The sequence below is a fragment of the Cygnus olor genome, chromosome 15 (genome assembly GCF_009769625.2).
Source record: "Cygnus olor isolate bCygOlo1 chromosome 15, bCygOlo1.pri.v2, whole genome shotgun sequence".
In the NCBI taxonomy this organism is placed as follows: Eukaryota; Metazoa; Chordata; class Aves; order Anseriformes; family Anatidae; genus Cygnus; species Cygnus olor.
Window position 1 is genome coordinate 886693 of NC_049183.1, and position 25243 is coordinate 911935.

Sequence of the window (25243 nt, forward strand, 5' to 3'; positions counted from 1 at the left end):
AAAACACCGCCACCACCACCAAGATGGCCTTAAATAATACAATTTCAGTCTTTACTCACTGAGTCATGTTCTCTCCCTATTTCCCCCTGACGATCTCTTCCACAAAAACGTCTGCAGCATTATGATTGATATCAATATATTCAGCAGGACTGCACAGATCCAAGATACAAAACTTGTCCAAACTGGGATCAAAAGTGTGCTGAAGCAGTCACATTATTCCTCCCTCTTCCCACAATTGCCAGTGATGCTGTTGACATTCCAAAGGGTCCTGTCCAAAAGAGTTTGCAAGCCTCATCTGAAATTACTGTAAATCAGAGTGTCTTTGAATATTTTCTTAAACTAGAGTGAAAAGACATAAATGTGAAATTCTTGAATATATATGTAGGCGTTCCGAATCATTCCAACTCCTACCAGCTTACAGGTTATATAAAAACTTCACAAGCGGTTGTTCAGGTATTCAGAAGTATTTTAGGCTTATTGTACACACAAATTTGCCAACAGCCTGATATGATTTCTAATATTTCAACAATTTTTATACAAGTATGCTGTTTACTAGACATAGTTATAGTGACAGATAATTAGTGTATCCTATTCTCCTTCCTCCAACACATGTGAATTTTGTTATGCCACAGCTCCCCAGTCCAGGCCAAATTATTTTGGATGCTTTAGTTGATCCAAATCTTTGTATGTTATGTTCATCACAACCGCAGTTAGTGATGGAAATTCTGACAGAGGGTATTTGAAACATGGACGCTTTTTATTCTATCACAGTTTTTGGCTGAGCTCACATCTCAAATAAAATAGATTTTCTTAGAGAAGTTCCTATCTAAGAAAGCAAAACCTTTTGCTAATTCACTTTTTAAGGATTTTATTTTTTACTTTTAAATAATTTAAGTGTATTTCTCTTGTTGTTTAAAGCACAAAAATTCAGCCTAATAGTTCAATTGCAATAGAGAAAGAAAACATCAAATGAACCACTTCTTTGTAACACATAAATGTTATCTGAGTTTGCTGCTTTTTAAAAAGGAAGTGCTGATGTTGGCACTTGTTCTCTGTGTGTGCTGCCAACTTTGTAGTGAAGGGATTAGACAGAAAACAAATTAATAAAGTCTAGTTTTTCTGTGCTGTTATGTGCTAAAGCAACTGGGACTGTCCCAAAACAAGTTAAAGCTGATTCTGGAAAAATCGTTTTTTTTTTTTTTTAGTAGGCTATGGTGCTTTGCTCATTTAATAGAACATTAGATAATAAACAAAGTTGACAACATTAAAGAGAGTTTATCAACTCAGTGACTACACAAGAAGCTTTGCCACATCTGTGTTGCTAGGCCACTGGAAGAAATGTGGCTAATATCAGCTCACAGAAAATCTTGATTTCAGAGCTCTGCTTTCAGTGGTTGTTCTGATAAATAGTTCTTGTTCTTATTAACATGCTCCTCCACCAAATCTAGATCGTTTAGCACACATGCTGCACAGGTTTGAGCTGTCACAAACTACACAGAGTCCAGTGATATCCATCCCAAACATATACTTCAGAACTATACGTTAAGCATTCAACCTGGCCATGCTAGCCCTAGAGAGGCTACACAAGTAGCCTGCAAGCGAGGAGGTATCAGATAAAATGCAGAGTGGCTTCATGTGCTATTGCAGGTCAATGCAGGCAAGAAATCACACTTACAGGTGCTATGCAAGCTAGTTTGACAAATAGGTTTCGTATTAATTCAGTCCAAGAAGGCTGTTCAAATTCTGCCTCAAAATCTGTCCACTGTCAAAAAAGGAACGTGGTGAGGGACTGCTAAAGTTATGTGAGCAACCTGTCCCCTTCTTTTTTTTCAGGCTTGTCACTGAAGTTTACACTATAGATGACACCTTACAGACCTTAAAGAAACGTCTGCAAGAAGCCCGTGATACTCTGCAAATGCTGCTCGCCAACAAATCGAAGCTGGAACACGACATTTCTGTGAAGGCAAACTCCTTCTTCATTGACAAGAAGTGTATGGACATGCGCAAAACCTTCCCCAGTACCCCACGCCTCGTTGGCTACACTTGAGCAGGAAACTTCGATATCTTTCACACACAATATAAAAGTTGCAAAGATTTTCTGAAGAGAACTTCTTTTTCCCCCCAAATAACAAAATCCAATAGAAATAAACTAACCCAAATCAATACTGTGCATTTCTCCTTTGAACAACTGTGTAGTCTCAGCTGAAGCTGCACTATGGTGTAGAATTAGTGGGCTTGTTCTAAAAGAATCAGAGCACGCTAAAATAACCAGACAAATATTACAGGACATTTATGAGTTACTAGGTAGAGAAAACAATAGACAAACATGCTGTAGTACTTCTCAATGGAGTAAGTACAATACAGGATTTAACTATCTGGCATATTGTGCCGTTTGTGTTTCAATCCTTGTATGGTAAAGTTGTGTTTAAATGCTTACCCTGTCCTTCGACTCTCCTCCTGTCTAGCAGTGATAAATTTGGAGTTTGTTTAGAATTAGAGGACATCAAACAAGCTTGATTTGTAGAAGTTGAAGGACAATTTCAGTGCAACAACTTCAGGTGCACATGTAGCCTGTATTCACTGAGAGAGAATCTTTTCATCCCTACTTTTTTTTTTCTTTAATTTGATCTTTCATACTTTTAAGCATAAGGAAAATATTGTGTATTTACATGAACTATTCATGAAAGATGTCTAAAGGTCTTAACTTTATAGAAATGTGTAGTATCCAGCAGTAGATCTCAAAGGACTTCATGAACAATGACAATACCATTGCTCCATCATCACCAGTGAGAAAGTTAACACAAAGAAGGGGGAATGGAACCAGCATACAGAATATGATGTACCTACAATGACTGCACTGAAATTGTCCTTCAGTCTGTAAGTCAAGATCTCTCAGCTTTCTAGATCTCAACAGAGCACTACTCAGTGTAGTGGAAAGAAGTTGGAAGAATGGGCTTTGAGATCAGACTTTTCCAGGTGAAGGTTGAAACACTGATAGTGCTGTAAAGGATTTGAGGAAGAACTAGTTTTAACTCATGCTAAAGCAGTCTGACTTTTGGACAAAACGGAATAAAAATGTTTTACTGCTATTTGTGTTTCTCTACTGGGTTTACTCACACCCACGTAGTACAGCATAACCAGCAAAGCACAATTGTAGTAACTGAGCTGTTTCCTGCTCCCTTAGGTCCCCTTTACAGAACAGCTCTAGGAACACACAAAACACATTTTACGCTGGACCAAGGCCAAATCTGAAACAATGCTACATTTGAACATCTCCTGAACAAACTGGCTGTGTTCCTTACCTTTTGTTTTGCATGGGTGGTGGCTTAATCCAGCTCCCAATAAAAGGAACATTGCTGAGGATCACTGAGCCCAGTGGTGCTGATACTTCCTTGCAAGTTAACCTCAGTTTTCACTGAGTGTGGCTGTGGCTGAGCTGTTTCACAATCAATTCCATTCCTTCAGTTTAAAAAAAAAAAAAAAAAAAGAAAAAGTTGCATCTCCTGCTTATTGTGTCAAACTATTTACACAGTGAAATATTTGTACATATGTAAAATCCCAGAAAAATATTTTGGAACACACATTTGGTAAGTGACATCTGTGCCTACTCTGGTACTCGTTAAACTCATCTCACATTGACTGCACTGCACCTTGATTTTCTAAATTAGGGTAATTCCTGTAACTTGATTATGGATAGCGCACACTGTCTCCAACTCCCGGGCAGGAATTCCCCCAAATATGGGGGAAGTTTCCAGATACACAACTTGTGGTTATATTGCGATACATGATTGCAGAGCAGCCCAAGTGGCCACTGTGTGCAAGAGGGACTCTTACAGAAGACTTCACTGGTAATCTGGTTTGAATTAAGTTGTATCTTACTGTTTCTTACTCGGAAACGCTTGACAACAAACTTCAAATGCAGACCCCCCTTGGGACAAGCCTTTAGGTAGGAGGAATGAGGAATCTGGCTATGTTTTGTTTCTCAGCAGGAAGACTGTTACCACTGGTAACATTTTCCTCCCTCTGTATGCCTTTGTAAGGCAGCAAGGAAGGTTTTATCACTTTCTTCTCTTACCACCGAAGTGTAGGTGTTTGATTTGCATTTCTTATATTATTCTTACAATGTATGAAGAATAATATTTGTGTTGAGCTGTTAAATATTGACAATAGGCCCACCCTATTTATCAAATACTGACAGCTGACCAAGCAGAAGAGTAAAAATTATTTGGAAATTTGGATCAACCTCAAGTCTTTAAATACATTTCTAGAAGTTGGAGGCTTTCCCAGTTCACACAGTTACTCTAGAAATAGTTTCTCCCCTCCTTATGCCAAGAACCCAGTTAAGAAGCATATAGCAGAAGGAAAGCACGTATAAGAGAGTTGAATTCTTATAACACTTTTTGACAGAAAAAGAAAAAAGAAAAAGTCTTTTCCTGCAAGCAGGCAACATGACTGACAAGTGGGCCTGAATCAAAGCCCTGAATTTGTAAATCTGGGGGCTTAGGGACAGAGATGCTGGGGTTGAGCCATGGCTCGGAACATCAGAAATTCCAGCTCCTTCCTGTGCCTTTCTTCGGTCATGTTCTCTCCAAGATCACAGCTCTGCTTTTGGGTGGAGTGCTCACTTTATAGTCAGTGCAAACACCGAACTTGTTTGAACAGTGCAAACTCCTCCTAGGAGTGACTGAGTAAAACCAGGGGTCTACGTTCTGCATGAGAACAGTAGTTCTGAGATTCAGTGACCATCGACAAGAATAAACTGAGTACTGCAAAAATAAGAACAGAATAGACAATCATTTTCTTCCTTAACTACCCGAAATTATTATTTATTAACCTAGTATATTATATATATATTTTAACATATATTTACATATTATTTATATAATATCCTAGTATACTATATATCAACCTAGTGGAAAAACCTTAGTGAAGAAAATGTTCACATCTTTCATTAATGACACCCATACATGCAGCATATTTAAGTTTGCTGATAATGTATGGCCTCTTTGTAAAAGTAAACAGTTTCCTTTAGACTATCTAAGAAAAGGGGGAAACTTCCACAGGCCTAGGCTATAAAACTATATAGTTCAAAAAGACTGGAACTCAGCTATCAAATTTTAGAGGATGGAGGGATAAGTCAGTATTTGCTTCTTAGAAGTCTGGGTAGATGGATAAGGCAGAAAACCTGGATTGTCATCTTGTTCTGCCACTGATTTACTGTGTAAACGAATTCACAAGGCATCCAGAATGCAGTTAACACAAGCTATGAAGGGAACACGTCATAGGAAACATATTTCTAATAAGCATAAAGATACTCACCCAGATAAACCTGAGAATCTCTTAATCTCGTAAACATATATAAATACAAACATCCTTTTGTCTTTTTTTTTTTTTTTGGAGATCTCTCTCCTTATGAACAGGATCCTTAACGTACTCACATGCAACCACAGACCTCAAGAAGCCAGATCTACTGTATTTCCATGTATAAACCCACAGATCTAATGAGCAGATCCATAAAACTTGAAAGATAAGATCTGTTTTTATAGCAAATAAACCAATGCAGAAAAGACCAACACCTGTCCCTGCCTGTTTCAAATACAATGAGATAATTTTAGTTCCAGACAAGCTATTTCCTAACATTATCTAAACTATAGCTCATAAAAGTTTAGGGACTCAACCTCCAGAGTAAGAGAACAATGGATCTAAGTATCTTCACTAGTGATAATCCCATTTCAGCACAACACAATTACTGATTGTAGTGAAGATAGCTCATTTTACCCAGATCTACCAGTAGTTTATTCCTCTTATTTTATGAAATCACAGCAAGGAAGTAAAATTTGTCATGCGTAGCTAGTGTTCCCTGCCCCACAGAACTTACAGATGGTGTCCCTAGTCAATATACGTGACGGTGCTCATATGACAAGTGTTTCCAGTAGAACTACTCATCATGTAAGATTTGGCATGCGTTTTCAGCACAGGATGTTAAGGTGTGAACAACAGGAGACAAAAAAGGAATATTAACTATGGAGACAAGTGCTGACTTTGGAAATTACATTCAAATACAAATTACAGTTTGGTAATATGGCTGTACGATTGCATTTTTCCATAACATTACTGTATTTTTGTTTCACCAGGGAGGACAAGGTGGGAAGCCTTCTCTAGTTTTCCTTTTGTTGCTCATATAATTGTAGCTCCCTTCTTGTAGTTCTTCATGTGCCTTGCAAGATTCAACTGCAGGTGGATTTGGGTTTTCCTAACCATCCCTGCATGCTTGGACACTGACTCTGTACTCATCCTGTGTGACTTGACAGCATTTCCACTTCTTATATGTTGTGTGTTTTTTTTTGGCCTGAGTTTTGTCAGCAACTCTTTATTCATGTGTACAGGCCTCCTGCAACCTTTGATCTATTTCCTGCACATTTTAATGGACAATTCTTGAACTCAGAGGAATCGATAAGATTGGGGAAAAAAAAAAAAAAAAACAACTCAGTAAGACCTCGATGATCCCCCTTCTCTTCATGGCCATATCACCGCTGGGTTCCTGAAGAGGTCAAAGTCTGTCCTCCTGAAGTCCAGGGCTGTCATCTAACTATTTGTTTTGTTTCTTTTCAGAATCTGATCTTCAGAATTTTGTTCCTTGAAACATGGAAATAAAACAATCCACAACCTGGACATCTCATGTTAAACCTCTGAAATTAAACATAAGGAAAAATTAACTCACTCCTGGTGGTAGTGCTAACAAAACAAAACAATTTCTGTCTATTCCTTAGATATAAAGTCTCTTCTTTTCCCCACAAGAATGGAGGTGGGTGTCATCAAGTTATAAGAACTTGGGGAACCCTCCCCTTTTACTCTCTCTCCTTGTCAGATCAGTTTTTATTAGTAGAACTGGAGCTCATTCTTCAACATGATTTTCCAGGTTCTTCTTCAGAATATGTGCTGTACCTTCTTTGAGACAGATCCAGCATTTAAGTAATACATAGGAGTAACACATAGGAGCCCCAGCAGATCTGTGCTTTACACTTTGCATGTACCCAATGATGATGATGATAACGTTATCATCATTAATCAAAACACACGATAATAATTTTCACATTCACAAGTGGTCAGAATCTGCAAGTTCCCTAGGAAAATCAATGGCTACAGACACTGTGGGCCCCAGGGTAGGATAGTGGGCACAACAGGTCTACAGACCAAAAAGGATTCTCTGGGATTTTTCCCCCTAGAAATAACAGGCATGAATTGAACGCATAATGATCATAGACTTCTCTAATATGACCCAAATCCTTTTAGCTTTTGGAAATAATGGCAAAGAGCACACATCTAAACTACGTTCAGCAGGGATGAGATTTGAAATTTGTTGCCTTCAATCCTGATAAAGTTTTCTGCTAGGTGATCGATTTTTTAACCCACAAGCAGCCATGGCACACAATTGTTGCTACACCCTGTGGTTTTGGACTAATTTTCTTCATCATTGTGAGAGGTCAACACCTTGTGTAAAAGAGGTTACTCAGAACACAAGAGCTGTAGCACACTGAAAGCAGATACACCGGTGACAAACAAAAGCAGAAGCAGATGACTCTGGATCCCTACACCAAAGCAGCAGTCCATCTACCATGAAATTTTCAGCTTCTTTCTGCATTTCTTCCCCTTAAATCCTTTCTTACAAAAAGGAAACACACCCTAAGTAAATTATTACAGGCTTCTTTTTTAAACCAAGGGACTCAATTCTTACAGTAAAGTTACAACCAATTCCAACAATGAAAGATAAATTACCAAGGGACAAATAGATAAATGCTTTAATGTACAACAAAAAAAAAATTAATTTATAGACAATGCAAAACAGCAGATCTTTCTTCTACTGCACATTGCTTTGAAGTGTTAAGGAATGGTAGAAATTTCAGTATCCCTGCATTATGATCCGACAGCATGTAAGAACATGCTTGCTGTATTTCCTCAAGGCATAAAACCACCACTGCCTCCTTATTACGTGCATTACCAGTTCAGATCTGTTCTCTGGCCTCAGGCCTGCTGAAAACCATGCTATAAAACAAACCTTCTATTAAAACTTAGTCAGGAGAATAAGACACAGGTCAGACTGGTCTGAATGTTATTAGTTGAAGGAAAGACCCTCCTAACTATTTTGACTTTACAGCTCTTGTTATTTTTCAACTGAAATCCGTAAATGTTTACCCACTCTTCCTATGATGTCCTTTGATCCCTTAGATTTTTATTTTCAAAAACACAGATAACATTCCTGTATCTCTATCAGATGAATATGTAGAGGGGACAACACAGTAGTTTAAACTTTTGTTTGGATGTTCTCTGATGATTTATAAACACCAAGGCAGTCCTTCATTGGCTGCCAATGCAAAGAAATTCAAGCTTATATAAAATACCCTGGAGTATTTTATCTAAGGCTGGTCTACGCTGTACAAATAAGAGTCTCTATCAGTTTTTTAAATTATTATTATTATTATTTAAGGCATTTGCTGTTATATTACTGTCATTGAAGCCAACAATATTGAATGGAATTTTTAAAGTGGAAAAAAAAAGGAGGGAAATGTCTAAATAAACAAGGCAGAGGTTGTCTTCTGGTGGGAAATTTCTTAGTGTTGTGAAACAAACATTCACAAGAAAATTCAGCACAAGAAAATGAGGCTTTATACAAACAAAAGACAGTGGTAAAAATAATCTCTAGGTCAGAGGGCATGGAGCAAAGCATGGTCAGGAAGGTGTTAGGGCACTGAGTGACAGCAGGTCCCTACTTTCCAGCCCCTACAAGCCCATTGCAGTTGCTGATTTCACAGCCAAGCAGAGCTGGCACAGCAAGAGTAGGGGGCTTCAGTGAAACCACGGGGCACTGAGTGGCACGGGCTGATGCACTGGGCTTCAAAGTTATAGTCACAGGAGCCACCCTGCGCGCTGCCGACTGCTGAGATCACAGCCGTCCTGCAAGGAGCCCTGCAAAATGCCGCTTGCAGCCTGTGCATCTGCATTTAGTGCTTTGCCTTAGTACACAAGAAGGAAAGGCATTCATCGCACAGGCACCTGATCCAGGTGGGCTCGGGCTGCACACTGAGGCACTTCAGCTTCCATGCTGTAAGTTAAGATACTGTGGGAGGAAGAGACAACATTATTTTAAAAACTGGGCTTCAGAAACAAACGCAGTCATGTTACTACAAACACGCAACAGAGAGGAGTGTTCATCCACTCATATCGCATCTGTGCCCTGCAGGCAATGTTCTGAGAGAAGTCTGTGAAACTCGTACTTGCAGCTATCTCAGCCAGCTCCACCTATAACTGTCTCAGCCCTGAATCCATGCCAGGAATGTGTACGTGACCCCTCATGTTCCTGCCTAGTACTGGCTGCGTTCAACTAGCAAGCATTTACAAACACACTGTACAGGAAAGCAAGGTAAACATGAAAATGGGATCAGAAGTTTCATTTGTATCTGCAGTGTCCATTTGCCTGCACTCAGGCGGGCACAGGGAGCCAAACACACCGGCACCGCTGTGCCTCTGGGAAGGGCTCTGCGGCTGCCATAATCCTGCCCCATGGCCAGGCGGTTTGTGGTACCCCCGTGCTGCAGATGCTGCTGTGACTTCAGCCCATACAATGAGTTCATTAAATGTTAACCAAGAATTTCGGTATGTGTTTTACAGCCAAAACTGAGCTCCATGCTGCCATGTTTTTTGCATTATCTCCGTTAGTTGCAGTATTGTTCGATGTTTTTGTTGTGGCCTCTGTCCTCTGGGCCACTCTCCTGCGGCATCAGCATTCCCTAAACCTCAGTGATCCTAACCCATAAGTGGCATTAGCAATACTGCTGCTGCCCCATTGGCCCCAGGGGGTGTTCCCAGTCCCACCGCTCTGAGATCAGGAAGGGCTCTCTGCAGAGCTCCACCAGACTTCCTGGCTGAAGGGAAGACAAGCAGCAGCACCCACAGGACTGGCCCACAGACGGGGAGCAACAGCAGCTTGGCCAAACCCAGCAGGTAGAATCCCAAGCCAACTGCCCACAGGCATCCTTTATGATACACAACATTTTACTAGATCACAGGAGATGTTGTCTAGCTGGCTAAAAACATTTACAGGCACAAATCATATCAGCATCTTGGTTTGTGGTGCCTTTGGATGCTTGTAAAAGCAATCTATCCATACAGCTAAGCAATACTGTGGGTCCCCTGTTTTCAGCAGCCTGTCAGCACTACTGTTTAGCATCACACAGCACTGCTTGGTGCACTTCAGGGACCTGCAGTAGCTGACACTCATCCATCTGTTACCACACAGTTTTTACAGCCAGCTATTCTAAAGCCTGCTCTCACCCGTGCTGCAGAATTACTCAAAGGAGCGAGAAGTGGCTGGTGAGGAGAAACCTGGAAAACCTCACCTAGAAGAGCAGAGCAATTTTTGCTTCACTACTGCCCATGGCTCCATGAAGGAACAGTGCTGTTCCCGGGGTCTGGAGACATGGGCTCACAAACTTTTACATAACACACCAGATCTGCACAGACTTCAACGTGAAACTTCTCTTCATTCTTTTGTAGCAAGAGTACACGCTGGAGTGAACCATGCCAGTACCTTCGCTATTAGGAAACCAGCTATCCTGGCTAGCTACTTCAGATACCCTGAGAACTGCTTCAGTTTTGGCACGTCAATGGTTGTTCTACCCATGGCACAGACCTGGTGTAAATGCTTACCTCTTAATTGTCAGCGTTAACGATGTACCTGAAACACACCTGCTGCTCAGAGAATGTATTTTCAAACCAGAATGGAATTAGCAATGAATACTGCACATCCTACCTCTTACCCTTCAAAGGAAGGAATGAGAAGTATACGTGCTTTCTCTGCAGGGTCTGGGGGGCATGAGGATCCCCGTGCACACCCCCTTGCTGGAGTTTTACACAGCCATGCCCTAACAACAAGGAGCCACCAAGAAAACTCAGTTATGCATGCAGCCATTGCAGAGCTGGGCTCGTGCTCTTACTGGTTCAGTTTAGTTTGGTTAAACTGGCTGCTGAAATTGCGGCTGCTTGTTCTAACGTGCCTCTGGCAAGCTCTAGTCTGCACCACCGCTGCTCCCTGTCCACACAGCCTGTCCCCTCTCCCTGGGAGTTACAGCTTCAGCTCTTCCCTTCCCACCGACACTCCTTTCTGCTTGCTCAGGCTCTGTGTCCTCACTTCACTCTTCTCATGTAAGGAAAGAGCACAGCCCTTGCCAGGCCCCTCCCTGCAGCCATCTCAGGTACCGAAGGAAGGGCACCACCACACCTCCATCTCATGCAGGAAAATATGTATCTAGCAGACTCAGGGGAAAAGTCATTAGATGCCAGTGCCACAAATGCTCTCTGCAGCATCCAGCCTCCTTGATGGCTGCAAAGACACACATACCCCTACAAAGAAGGCAAGTCCCAGAAATGATCTGGATTCCGTCTGAACCTTGTAAATGGCAGCTACCACCAAAGCCCCTGGGCTCAGTGGTACCATAGCACTTAGGACTGGTGCACAGTCCATGCTTAAAGCAAGGCGAGTTTAATGGCTAATTGCTAATGCACATCCTGTATCATGTATCACAAAGCATGCTCCCTCTTCCAGAACTTCAAAGCTGTGCTTATTCCTTAAATCTACTGGAGGAAGAGTTCATCTGGACCAGTTATTTAGTGACTAATTCGTTGTATGCATTGTACTGACCATGAATGGATTTGCCCAACAGAATACCAGCTCATGTATTTGTCCTCATGTTTGTTAGCCTGAGTAGAGAGAGTCTACAGCTAGATGGAGGAATGCCTGTTAAAAAATTTATTCTGAATACTTTGGTGAAGATTTTTGGCATAGCTGAGGTTTCCTGTGTCCCGAACACAGAACAGACAATACGTGCCTAAGCAAACAATGCCATTTTACTGAAGTCACAACTCTATACAAGGAGAAACTCAGGAATAATATGGCCTAGCAGAGATGTTAAGTGCTGCGGTGAGACTGTTGGGTAGGTTTGGCTTGTTTGTTAACCTGCAAGCGATGCACGAGGTTTTGCTGCTAAACAAATCTTTAGGAGGTGGTGGAAAACATTAGTTTTTCCCTCAGCTGCAGTTTGTGCAGCAGAGCTGACAGACTTGCCAGGCTGACAGCCCCAAATGATACATAATTTTTTTTGTACCCCAGCTGAAGGCACTTATGCAGAACTACAACCTGCTTCTCCCCAGGGGCGGCTAAATAACAGCTATGCACTGGAGAGCTGCACAGTTTCTATACATAAACATTCAGGCACTATGATTTATGACTAGTAGGTAGCTCCAGCATGCAGTCCATATATCTTTCGTATTCCTAGCACAGAAGAACTATTTGCGGTATGAGAACATTTACAACGGAGTTTATGCAGCCAGACAGATTTACCTACTTGAGGCCACCACTTTGTATTTAGACCTGTCATAAGCTTGCCAAGTGCCCTGGCACATGGCACTGAGCCTAGTGGCAAGCCTCATGCCATATGGGAAAGCAGCACCTCCGAACCATATGGGGAATTAACTCTGTTGAAGATAATACCAAATAATACAAAAATTGTTAGGTAAGGAGGTGACAAGGGGCTGCAATCTCCATCATCTCTGCTACTTTCCTGCTCCCACCATTTCCTCTGCAGGGCTGCTGAGCATGGACCTCTCTGGCTTCTCCCCCATTTTGATGAGAAATGCAACAATTAGTCAACAGAGGCATCAACTGGTCAAATCACAACTCAGTGCTGAGGTGCCTGAATGCATGCTCTAGAATGATTTTTCTTCTTTTATCTTTTATCTGAGAAAGAGATATTACAGACCACTTACCAATATACAGTTTATAGCGCTAGGTGCTTGCATAAAACAATGTCTTTCAAAGCTGGTAGTAAGAAATCAAGCAAAGCAACAACTGAGGAAGGATAGAAAGAGGAAAAGAAATTAAGAAAGCCAGTTACTGTTGACAAAACCCCTTCCTGATGAAGATGAGAGATACTACATTCTATTTTCCTATTGGGGAAACAATTACATTACAAACAATTGCAACACATTAAAGCTGATAATCAATTAAACATAGCAGAAAATTATTTTGTCCAGATTTCATCTTTATTGCTAGTATGAGTAGACTGTCACGCTAGTCAGTCACCTGACGGTACTGTTGTGACTATACCAGCCCTACAAGCTGGTGGTTTATATGTTGGTGTCTGAAGCCGAGATGTCCCAGGAAGCCCACAGCCTTCAAAGTGATCAATGTCTTAGCAATGCAAATTGATGCCCAGTTTTGTGTGCTCAACCTGGACTTTCCATCATTATAGGAACAGCTTTGTGAGTAGCCTGGGAATACGGGGAAAGATGAAATACCTGCAATTCTTCATCTTCAAATCAGAAAATTTACCCAATTCTTCCCAGAGAAGAACAGTCTTAAAGCAGCAATGCAGACTACAACTGTTAGCCAACGACAGTTCCCAGCTTTAAATTCACAGAATTCCTTAAGATGCTTTTCATTGGAATCAGTATCTCTTTCCAACTCAAAACTAGCGATCAACATGCACAGACTACAAGAGCAGCAATAGCTTTTTATTTTTGTTCACAGAGCAGAGAAAGGCTCACAAGGAACAGAAGGACAGCTATTGAATTCGGTACTGACAAAGCTACAGACCATAGATATTTAAAATGCATTTATCATTGCATTCCTTACCTTTTCCTCCAGGAAGATTAACTTGACAGGGAAAAATAATCCAAGGTAATGTTGTTTGGCTCAGCAGATGCCTTTATGACTTAGAGAAGAATTGCTGTAAAGTTCATACATAAAGTTGGATTTTATTTTTTTTATTCTCCAATCATTTTATCATTCCAGTGGACAGTAGTTACTTTTAAAAATTGCAATTTTCTTACTGACATTGAAGCAGACTCAAAATCTTAATTCCCCATCCACAGCTTTTGACAAGCATCTCCCTGCAAGCTCATTTTGTCTCAGGTGCCAAGGCTGAGAACTATTCTTTTAACAGGGGCTAATCTATTTGGAGTCAGGACTCAAATTGTTTCGCTACCCAAGGAAAACACATTTTTTCTCCATCACTAATACTCACAGCCATGCACTGACTGACTTGGCTGCTCCCTGGCAACACAAGCAGTGACTGCCACCCAGAGCACAGTAAGCATTGAGAAAGCTTTCAAGAGAGAAGAAAATTGGTACACTGCTAGCTGTGAAAGACAAGTGGTGGGAAAAGAACATCCAGGAAGAGTAATTTGGGACAAGTTGTAGAATAACGGGGGGAAAAACATGTACTGGCAAAAGAGGGTCAGGGGAAGACGTTCAGAGAGGGATTTAAAGAAATCAGCATAATTTTATCATATACACGAGGAAAGTGGAGAATGCAGTAGTCACCATCCAAATTCTTTCTTGCAGAAGGCATTTCCTTCCTGCCTGACAAATTCACCAATGGCAGCTCAAGCACATTGTGACCTTTGCTTTTCAGCTCATCTCAGTAATGAAGTGAAAGAATTGCAATGAACAGCATTCGCTGCAGGGTAAATATACTGTTTTTTCAGTCTTAGGCACTGACAATTAGATATTCCAGGCCTGCAATTCAGGCTGCAGTTAACAGTTATGCTAAGCATTCACTGCAAAACCTTACGTGCTTTATTACGTCCCCCCTGTTCCCTCGCTTGCTTCTGTCCAGCAAACAGCAGATCATGGTCTTCCCTCAGGACTCATTGTGCTGAGATGTTTTACAGTTCTTCCCCAAGCCACCACAGAAAACCTCATCTGTACTTTAAAACACTTGTGGAAAGCGTGTTCAAGGGGAATGCGAATTTGAATGATTTCTGCCTGCTTCCTCACAACAAAACAATCATAATGCAAACTGTGTCAAGTACACAGCTCCAGCTAATAGCTAATTTTAAAGCACTCCCATAGGTGTGTTGAACGTGAAGAACTGGGTAATGTAGTCAGTTAGTAGTACAAAGTTCATTTTGTAAAGAAAATGAATGGATATCCTTCCCTTGGGAGCAGAAGCAGAACGAAATGACACTGTCAGATCAGTGAGAATCACTCACAAACAACTTTTCCTGATGGTGGTTATCAGCCACCCAACCCTTACTTACAGAAGTCTGTTGTTCTGACCAGGGAGCATTGGTTCTGGGTGCAACAGGCTTTAGTGCTGTAGCTGTGGGTGCACTTTTCTTTTTTTGTATGGGAAGGCCATATTCTACTACTGTTAAAGGCCTTTGGCACCAAGTCTGTGAACAGTGCTGAATGGGAATAACCTCTGAACAGGCTTATAAGAGAACAAGCTTTTTTATAGCCAGCTCCACTGTCAGGAATGACAGGACAGGACAAGAAAAGTTAATCACTTCCCTAGTTGCTACTCTGCTCATCGGACCCCTTTGATCTTTATGATTTATGTGATATAGCTCATCAGTGGTCCAAATGCTACTGAAATGTGTGTGTCATTTCTTTCCTCAGGAAGAGAGTCTGGGATTTATACTAGGTACAATGTCTGACTCTCTGGGCATGTCTAATTGTTCTCAATATTTCTAATATAACATATGATTACCGATCAAATTCATAATAAACTTCTCAAGTTGTTACATCTGGCAAATCCAGGAGAAAGATGTCTCTTCCACAAGTGTTCTGCATTCTTCTCTTGTTTAGAAATGTCAGGGTGTAAACAGAAAACAAAGTAGAAGCTTGTTTCCATTTTTGCTTCGCTGAGTGCACTAAACAAGTGGCCTCTTACATACTGGACATAGGGGAAAAACAATGCAAGTAATTAAAATGCCGATTTTATTATTTTCAGACTTCTCACATACAGAACATTCCTCAACATTAGCAAAGCTAACAGCCATTTATTTAAAAAATGAAATCCTAAGAATCTGGAAAAGCCTTAAGGAATTTTCTCCATCTCTCTAGAACTAAAAATGCCCAATGTTTCTACACAATATTACTCAAAATAATCTTTCCCCAAAAAAAGCCTTCTACTTGCCAAGTTTCTTTTTTTTTTTCTTCTTCCTCATCCTTAAAACACAAAAACTTGTTTTGAAAGAAATATGAAAGGAATCAAAGTGGTTGCGTCGAGCCAAAAGTCCTCCTTTCTCCAACCTCACTGTACTCATCTGGAAAGTGTCTGACAAAGAAAGCTATTGATAGCTTACAAAAACCTTTTATCTATCCTTATGAGCTTAAGAAAAGTGGATAGCATTAGTATTTCATGAACTCATTCATTGTACGTTTGCTTTATATTATTCCCACTTCGAAAAAAGAAGAGTACAGCAGAACATCTACCATGCTCCTAAAAAAAAAAAAAAAAAAAAAAAAAAAGACTTTCCTGGTAAAGCTGCATGAAACCCAAGTCAATAAAGCCTTCAGGACAGAGCACCAGCTATGCTGTCTCAACATTACCCTCCCAGTGGCAGCACAAAGACACGCTAGCACACAAGGAGCCTACCTGACTCCAGCTGGGACTACTGCTCATTATTTGGTTATGCTGGATCAGCTACACCCATATCCTAAACCTCATCTTACTGCTTTATTCTTTCCTTTACACCACATTTTCCAGCCTTTAAGATACTCAAAGTAACTGGATTACTGCTGACTATAGAGAAAAGGTCCAAACTGGTTCTGCATGCAGTTGCTGGGCTCTCCCTTGAGTCGCACTCCCCAGTTCCCACATTCTCGGCATTATAAATAACACAGGGGACTTCAGTTCTCATTAAAATGCTGCTGCATTCAAATGTATAGAAGGAGTTTACACTAAATACAGAGGAAGAGTTTTTATAGCTCCCTTAAATCATGTTGAATGTTCACTATTAAATATGACTGTTGTCTGAACAAAGCTGGTATGCGGATAACTTAAAGAAATCCTACCACTCAAAGTGAATGAAGACCAAATGAAATCATTCTATAGCCTTCCTAAAGAAAACCAACTTACAGAAAGTAGTCAATGTACAATTACTCAGAATTATCAGGAATAAAAGGAAGTTTAATAGGAGCTATGTAATTGCTTGTGATTTTTTTTTTGGGGGGGGTGGGGGGTGGGGTGGGGAAGAGACAAAAGCCAAACTTCTGAGTCTGACCTGCTTCTCTTCTTCCCTACAGCAAGGCCTGCATGTGTCCACACACACACACACACACACACACACAAACACACTCTTTCAAGGAAGTGGCATGGAAATGAACAAGTTCACACCTCCATCTTCATGCAGACTACAGCAGGGAAATCAAAGGTGTGAGATCTTTTCATACTCTTCATAGGCACAAGAAATATTTGCTATTAAAACTAAATAGATATACAAACACTGTACCTAGACATTAAACTGGCAGGTTGGGAGTAACATGCAGATACATGCCAGTCCTCCCAGACAGGATTCATCCCACATGACATTAAACCAGATCCTTGGTGTCCCACTTTTTCCTATGTGGAGTCAAAACTGAAGTTTATATAGTTGAAAAACTCTATATGGCATGGCAGCATTTGGAATGGACTCTTCGTCCATTAGACCACTGTTTAATCAGTCTTTTGACCCAGAAGGTTACAGTTCTTGTCTTAAAGACAATATACTTGAAGCAGCTTTTCGCTGTTGGTATCAATTGGAAGGAGGCACAAGTTCAGAGATGGACCAAAGACTTTGGCTGCTGAAATTCAACATTTACATTCAACCTCCTTATTATAACACTGGCATAGCTACTAACACAGACCATTGTCCCTAGCTCAACTGACTTCTGAAATATCTTCCAAGCTGTAAAACCAGATAGGCATAGTTTTCAATAATGCTTCAGTCATTACATCCAACAGGAATAACTTCCTTTGGGTAGCAACGTTAACATCAGTTCCTCCCACCCTTTATAACCCAATTACAGTGGTAATCCCAAAAAACAATTCTTCCCCAACAGAATATAACTAGTTCCATTCTCTCAGATGACCACTTTTCGTTGCAGGTTTTTGTGTTTTTTTTCCTAAGTAACTTTTTTTCTAGTACATTGCACTCTACACACATAGCTAGTTAACAAAACTAAATGCAGTCAGACAGCCTATAAATCCTGCCTCCATACTTGAAGTCAAATCATAATCTCTTCAACTGGCAATACAAAGTATACATTTCTCTCCTGGCGCATAGAATTAAAAAGCATGTAGGACAGTGAGAAGGAAATTAGGAGCTGCACTGCCTTCCATCTACATTTATGTAAATTCCATGATTACATTAACTAATCAAAACAGCTCTATGTAAAATTGAACATTCATCATTGAATAAATGCAAATATTTATACAACAGAGTTTAAGTGGAAAGCACTTTGGATAGTTCTCTGCAAGGAAAAGATTAATTCTCAAATAGCCGATCACTCTAAAGTGGAAGCTGTTTATTAGAATTCAAGCATTCAGCAGACCTTTGATCCCTTAAGGAATCCAATTCCCCTCACAGTGAAAACTTAACCTTAAACCAGTATGGAGTGTCTAATTAGTATCCTGTCTATAATAAACTCCCCATTTTCTGTTTACAGTTCTCTTAGTATTTACCGCTGCAGGAAGCTAAATACTAGTATTCTAATGCCATTTCCCATATAAAACCACCACGGTACTGCTTTCTTGATCTTTCTTCCTGAAATACGTAGGATGTACATGCAAAGTTAAAAAAAGATCAACCTGTTTTGTTTTGTTTTAAAAACACATTGCATGAACAACTGCAATGTGTTCAATGGCACATGCATAGTCTCAGAAGTTATTTTAAATCTGTTAAAGAAGTTAAAACAGGTTTGTGAATGATTCAGACTTTGTGGAGAGCTCTTGGGAGTGCTTTCTTGGCTGTCTCGCAATTCAAAACTGGGAAAAGAAGGACGAGGGAAGAATAGTATTATGCACAAATGGTTTCACGCTTTTAATGCTATCAAAGTGCATATTCAAGGCCTTCATTTCTGCCTTTAAGATTTCACATGTCTTGAAATCTCATGTAGCTCAACCATACCCCACACAGCATTCTTCATCAAAAGGAAAGAGCTTCATGCTGCTAAAGAGTACAAAGTCTTCTGGATAGCATGCGCCACTAAGTTTCTGGGATGATACTTCCAGCTGGAAAGCAAAAGAAAAGCTTTCATTTGTTCACATTTCTACTTCAGATTTATAATGAGTTATAATGAGGGCTAAAATTTGTTTTGAAGGACTTATTTGAGAATGCAGCGCAGATCTGTGGAAGCTGCCGTGCTAATGATATTGCGTAGTGCTTGGCAGCCCTCACTGTCTTGCCACATACACTTTCCAGCTGCAATTCCATTTTCACCATTCCACTGAACTCCTTTTGCAGAGCTATCAGACCTTGAGGATAACCCTGGTGCTAACAGCTACCAATAGCTAAACACAAACCCAATTACATTTCCTTTTCCTGAATGGATGACTACTCTTCTCCTCCTAGAGACAGCAGATATTTGAGATTGAGCGAGTTACCATTCTAACAACACGCTATTATTACATAGAAGTTTCTACTTGACTGTCACACACCAGGGAGAAGACTCACTGCCTCTCCAGCGATCTGGTTTACATGCAGAAGAGTGCAGTAGGTTCTCTGCCATATTATTTTGCTTTCCTTCTTTTGATTTCCTTCTACTTGATATATGCTTTACCTTCCTATCTTTGCATTCAATTATTAGAGCCTAACTTGAAATGGACAAAACCTATGCTACTAGATTACTTTTACACAGGGAGATTTGGATCCTTTTCCAGGATAAGTGAACTGGACAAAACTTTAGTGAGAAATTAGAGAAATTCCAAGGGCTGCTTGTCATCTTTTGGCTGGGCAAGAAGAAACAAACCCCAGACATTTAAAAAAAATCCTCTTTCAGTAGAATAAAAACAACATTTAAAAGATTCAGACTGAGCTAGCATACAATGAAGTATTACATCTGCCAGTCCTCACTTGTTCTTTATTATATACTTTTAAAAAAAAGTATTACAGCATCCCACTTCTCTCATGAAGCATCATATGATGTGTGCTTCATTGAGAATTTTCAAGTTATTATTTCAGCCACTTATTCCAACTCAGACTTTGGGGATAGAGAGCTCTCTGCCAAGAAAACCCATCAGAAAACTGACTCCCAAACTGTTAGGAATTAATGCAGAGAAGCACGAACAGAAGATTAAGCATGAGCTTAACATAAGGTCCATTTAATGCAAAACAATGAATGCCACTGCATTAAAAAAATGTTGGGAGGTGACTGTGCTTAAGGTTCGGCGGAAATTTAAACTGGATGCCAGTATTTTGGTCAAGTACCAGAAAATTCAGAATTGATGTTGTTTCACAGCTACCGCGAGAACACTAGAGAACAAACACAATCTGCTCAGTTAGTGGAAAGTGCAGCCATAACACTAACTCTAACAATGCACCTGCTGCATTCAGGTTGATTATGTCCAGACTTTTACAACAAGAAAGGAAAGCTGAGTTCTCTTTTCTCAGTTTTAAGATACTGAATGTCCTGAAGTGACACGACCAGATTGCATGCTGACCATTTGGCTTCTACATACATTTGACACCTCAGGAGAGTTCTGACCTCCTTTCTCTTTGCAGCTCACATTTTACTTGAAGCGATTCCATCTATAAAATGTATGAGAATCTTCCTAGCACAAAAGTGACTGATTTAGAAGATAACAAGCAAGTACTAGCAGGACTAGGCAGTTTACAGTAGAGATCATAGCTTCACAAATCAAAACGTTACCAGTCTACTGCTAGACCAAGTAAATGGAAAAATTAAACCAGATTTTGGTGTTTAAGACTTTTTCATTTTTGTCTGCATTCATCTGAAGCAAAACAACCCCAAACATCCATTCTGCTTAGGTTTTCTATGTTTGCATTCCTTCACAAAAGCTACATATCTAACTCTAATTATTACTTGTGTTATTTTAATTAAGGATCAAAGAGACTTGCACCTTGCAGCAGTTAATGCAGCTCAAAGAGCTGAAGCCTCTCTCCCCCTTTCCTGGTTCACTTCGTCCAATTTTTTTTTTTTTTTTTTTGCCTTTGTGGGTCCAGAGCTGTTTCTGACTCCACTGACATTAACTTGCAAAGCTGCAGGTACTAATGGCTAAGGTTCCAAAGAAAAAATAAATCAGACTCTCACTTAGAATCTTGAGGTTAGAAGATTCAAGTTTATGCCTGTTACCTTGTGCATGCTATTAGCTTTTTATCAAACATTAATCCCTATTAACATATATATATATAATTTTAAAAGACAGATACACTGAAATAAGCACTAAATGGGTTAATTTAAGTGTTTTTCTTTTCATACTTTCCACTACCTTGGATCTTGTTCTACACTGAGAAAAGGCTCCTAGAAGGATATTTATTTATTTGAGAAAGAAGCGTTCTTCCTGTTACCTGTTATTAAGGTGTCTTCTTCATTGAAAACTTGATATATATTTTATTAAAAAGGTGGGGCTTAATTCATGAGATGGAAAGCAGAGAGAAGAAATATTTCACTTACATCAATAAAACTGGAAGTAAAAAAAAAAAAGGAAAGCCCAACCACGCAGAGCATTACAGAGAGGAAAAATGAATTAACAGTCCTTGCCCTTAAATTCATACTCTACTTGGGGCTGCTCGCCAGCCTGAGGACAATATCCAGCTGTGACTCACGGGTTAGCAGTGAGAACCTGGCAGCTTTCCACAGGGTCAGGGCATTTGATGTCCTCTGCTTCCCCTCCAGCTCTGCCCACAGGACTGCTGCTAGTTCATGCTTGCAGGTAAGATCCAGAGTGCTGCCTAATAACAGGTTTGTGCTTCAGTAGGGAGCTTGGTTACAAACCTGTCAGGTCTGAGCTCCTGCCTCAGCAGCCAGGTCAAGCTATACAGTTGCTAAACAGGGCACAGTCTGCATTTGCCTGTAGCACTGACCCCTCTCCTGGAGGGGAGTGTTGTCTCTCTGCCAAGGGGTAGTGGATATCCGTGCTCCCTAGGTGTCATCGTCCTGGAGAGGCACCAGCGAGACTGGATCTAGATATATTTTAAGTGGAATTTCCTTTGCTATTACATACGGCCCTAAAGTGAGATATCCAGTACAACAAAGCATTATTGTAGATGCTCCCTAGATTGTATTAACAAAACAGTTCTTATACACCAACCATACCACCAATTCATACCCTCACGCTATTTGGGGTCTATTCACATCTTCTGCATATCAAGCCTCACACATCTCAGCGTATCAAAAATTACTCTTCCTCTAGGGACAGTTTTCTCCTTCCTGAGTTTACTTTTTTCCTGGGAGTCCATTGCAGGTAAACTCACTGTTATCCATATTCCCTTTAAGAAAAGCTACTTGCAAGGTGACTCTTGCTTGATATGCAACAGTTAGATGAGAAACATAACAAGTGTGCAGGAATTGTCAGGGTGTGCCAAAAACATGAGGAGGCTGTAAGTACATACCAGTAGAAGGTTTCAGGCAAAGGAATCTCCATCAGCATATAACCGCTATGCTTGTATGCAAATCCTAGCAGCACATCACTTAGGCATGGTATCAAGCAAATCAGCTTCCTAGATCTTTTATTTTTCCAGTGGAAGAGCCTCAAGTCAAATTTAGCCTCTGGATAGCATTGCCAATGGTACAACTATGCGTATGCATTAGATAAACAAATAAAGGTTCTCCCATAGTCTGTACTGACAGGCTATGATGACAGACCTACTTCTTTTATTGACAAATCCTATAATCTAATGTTTCCACAATCCAAACGTCACCCTTTGGATCCTCCTGAATGCTACTTCCTGTAGTTGTGTAGTTGGCAGAGCAACTGCAGTGACAACTGGTATTAATGGAAAACTCACACAAGCCTCGAACTGGGATATTCACAGACATCTAAAGGGGAAATCTCTCTTGTAACTATGGCTGTAGAAATACGGCACAAAAAATAAAATTACTGAGTTTTTTTTTTAACGTTGCCATTTTGAGGATTTCAACCTGTAGGTAGTGGACTTTTCTTCTAGACTGAGAAGCTTGTCACATTTAATAACAGGTTTGCTTGCAGGAAAAGATATAAAATCCTATCCAGATAGTTTTCTATAACTGTGGATACATTCTCCACAATCATCTCTGGTTATGGAAGGGTTGGGTCTCAGAAATAAACCACAACACTAAGTTCCAGATATCCAACACTAGGTTCCAGATACCCCTCCCACAGCCCCAAAATACAGATTTGCATTCCTGCAGACTATGTTTAATTGTGAAAAATATACATTCAGTCTAATGAGAGGAAAAAAATGAAACTGGGTGCCTCGGCTGATATGAAAAACACCATTAAATGCACAACTGCAGGCAATGAACAGTGTGTTGTTTGCTTACTCCCCACAACATATTTTATCCACTTAGACATGCCTTGAAATTAGAGGACAAGCAAAAAAAAGCTTAATAAGAATGGATAAGGGAAGAGAGGGAAGATGCAAACAACCCTCCCTAACCATCCTCTTTACCACTCATCAGACTACTCCTGTTTAATATTGCCTTGAGGTATCATCAATAGACATTGCATGGAAACATACCATATGGTGTTAGAAACACTCGTACATAAGTACATAGAGTTTTCATGGAAGAACAGGATTATTTCCTGTGCTAGTTCACTCAATGATTTGATCGTCTATTACCTTACTCTTTCAGACCTTCCAAGAAGTCTTTTCCTGACAACTCTCCTTTATGAAGTTTAAAATGGGTGAAGTTCATCTGCCTACAATGTTTCAGAAGATCAAAGGTATCACACCACCTGTGGAAACCTGGAAAAATCTTTGGAAATCAAAAATAAACAGCTACTTCCTTTCTCCCCCTCCCTTACCACTCCTGGGGTTTACAGAACATAGCAGAAATTGGACTGTATGAAATACATGAAGTGGCAGTCAGAGGAATTGTATTCTGCCTTGTCCTTGTCAGAGAACACATTTACTAGGTGCTATTCCTTTCTCCTGTTCAAAACACGGTTATATTAGCTGTTAAACCAACCTCAGCAGCTTGGAGGGAAACTATCCACAAATTAGCTTCTTGAACTTTTTCTGGGTTTCAAGTTCTCTGCTCCACTACAATAAATACAGCTATTTTGGGAAAGAGACAATATGGTTTATTTTTTGGCACAGTTGTGTGAGGCTATCATTAATGCTAGACATTCAAAAAAGCAAACAAGTCTAGCAAAACAGAATATTACATTCTTGATTACAAAGTAGGAAAAAAGTTATCAAAAGCAAAACAAAGACAGAACACACTTGAAACAGCTCAGTTCTCCCAGCTGTCTGAAGACTTTTCTGAGTCACATCTCAGGAGAAGATAGAGGAGATTTAACAGAGTTGTACAGAATCCTGAGTTTTGACTTTCAGAAATAACCTCATATTATCATAGAACTAGAGTCGTTCCCTGAAGTTGCTCAGACCTGAAACTACCACTCTCTTCACTTCATGCCATTTCTTCCCTGTTGTGTTCCCAGCTTCCCTGCTGGGGTGATTTTCTGGCTTTACAGTTAGTCTCTTCACTTTCTTTTAGTTTAAACAATCTTAAGGGGGGATAAAATTCTTCAAGGCTCACGTAGCATCTTATAAGTCACACTGCTTAAGCAACACCAGTATACCTACTCCATAACACATTTTAATTTTTATATCTTCAGAGAGGTCACTGTGCAATACTAATCATACAGATGATAGACCTGGTTGCAAAATTGCATTCACTCCCCAGCATTTATGGGAAGGAACCTTCAATTAAGGCGTGTTCCCCTTTCCCTCATCCTAAAACCCCAGAATGGCTGAGATTGGAAGGGACCTCTGGGTGGACCAGGTGACCTCCACCTGCTCAAGCAGGGACACCGTTCCTCCTCTCCCCACAGAGGAGCAACCTAGCATCACACCTAACTACTATCTCCACCTTCACAGGCCTTCAGGACTCCGCTAGACACAGCTACAGCTGATCTGGTCTAATGATAACAACAGCCCTGCTTCACAGAAGTGGTTGGACCAAATGATCTGGAGAGCGACCTTCCACCCACATCTCGGATTTCAATAAATCGATGTGCTCCATTCAATTGAGTGATTTTCTTTGTCAAAGAACTATCCCGCTAACAGCAAATCAAAAGATCACTTCAGCCATCCTGCCTTATTCCATTTGTCTTCATGCACACATTGCATCTCTACATCTACTTCGAGACCATTAGACAACTCCCTACAAACTTCAGGTGCTGCCTTTGTAGACCATATACAGCTACGCATTTTTAATGCCATGATAGTTTGGTTCTGTAACAACTCTAGATGA

At 40.3% G+C, this 25243-nt stretch overlaps 1 protein-coding gene and 2 long non-coding RNA genes across 5 annotated transcripts in view; 2 read left to right on the top strand and 1 right to left on the bottom strand.

The window, feature by feature from the left end:
* The window catches only part of TEKT5 (tektin 5), a 33259-nt gene extending 29950 nt beyond the window's left edge, over nt 1-3309 (top strand). Inside the window, exon 7 of the mRNA XM_040574669.1 lies at nt 1834-3309. Coding sequence (XP_040430603.1) covers nt 1834-2047 — 214 coding nt within the window. The 3' untranslated portion in view covers nt 2048-3309. The remainder of the gene's footprint in view (nt 1-1833) is intronic.
* The window catches only part of LOC121078453, an 87291-nt gene that overhangs the window by 26268 nt on the left and 35780 nt on the right, over nt 1-25243 (bottom strand). Inside the window, exons 4-6 of one of the 3 annotated variants that reach the window (XR_005824572.1) lie at nt 6497-6689; nt 3303-3459; nt 60-304 (exon numbers count right to left, since the gene is read on the bottom strand). This is a non-coding gene — a long non-coding RNA (uncharacterized LOC121078453). Of the gene's footprint in view, nt 1-59; nt 305-3302; nt 3460-6496; nt 6690-13687; nt 14068-25243 lie in introns of those variants that run through there. The other 2 variants (XR_005824570.1, XR_005824571.1) reach the window with 2 other exon arrangements.
* Nucleotides 19163-25012, top strand: LOC121078457. The gene is made up of 3 exons (XR_005824575.1): nt 19163-19536; nt 23618-23708; nt 24868-25012. It is a non-coding gene; the product is annotated as an uncharacterized LOC121078457 (long non-coding RNA).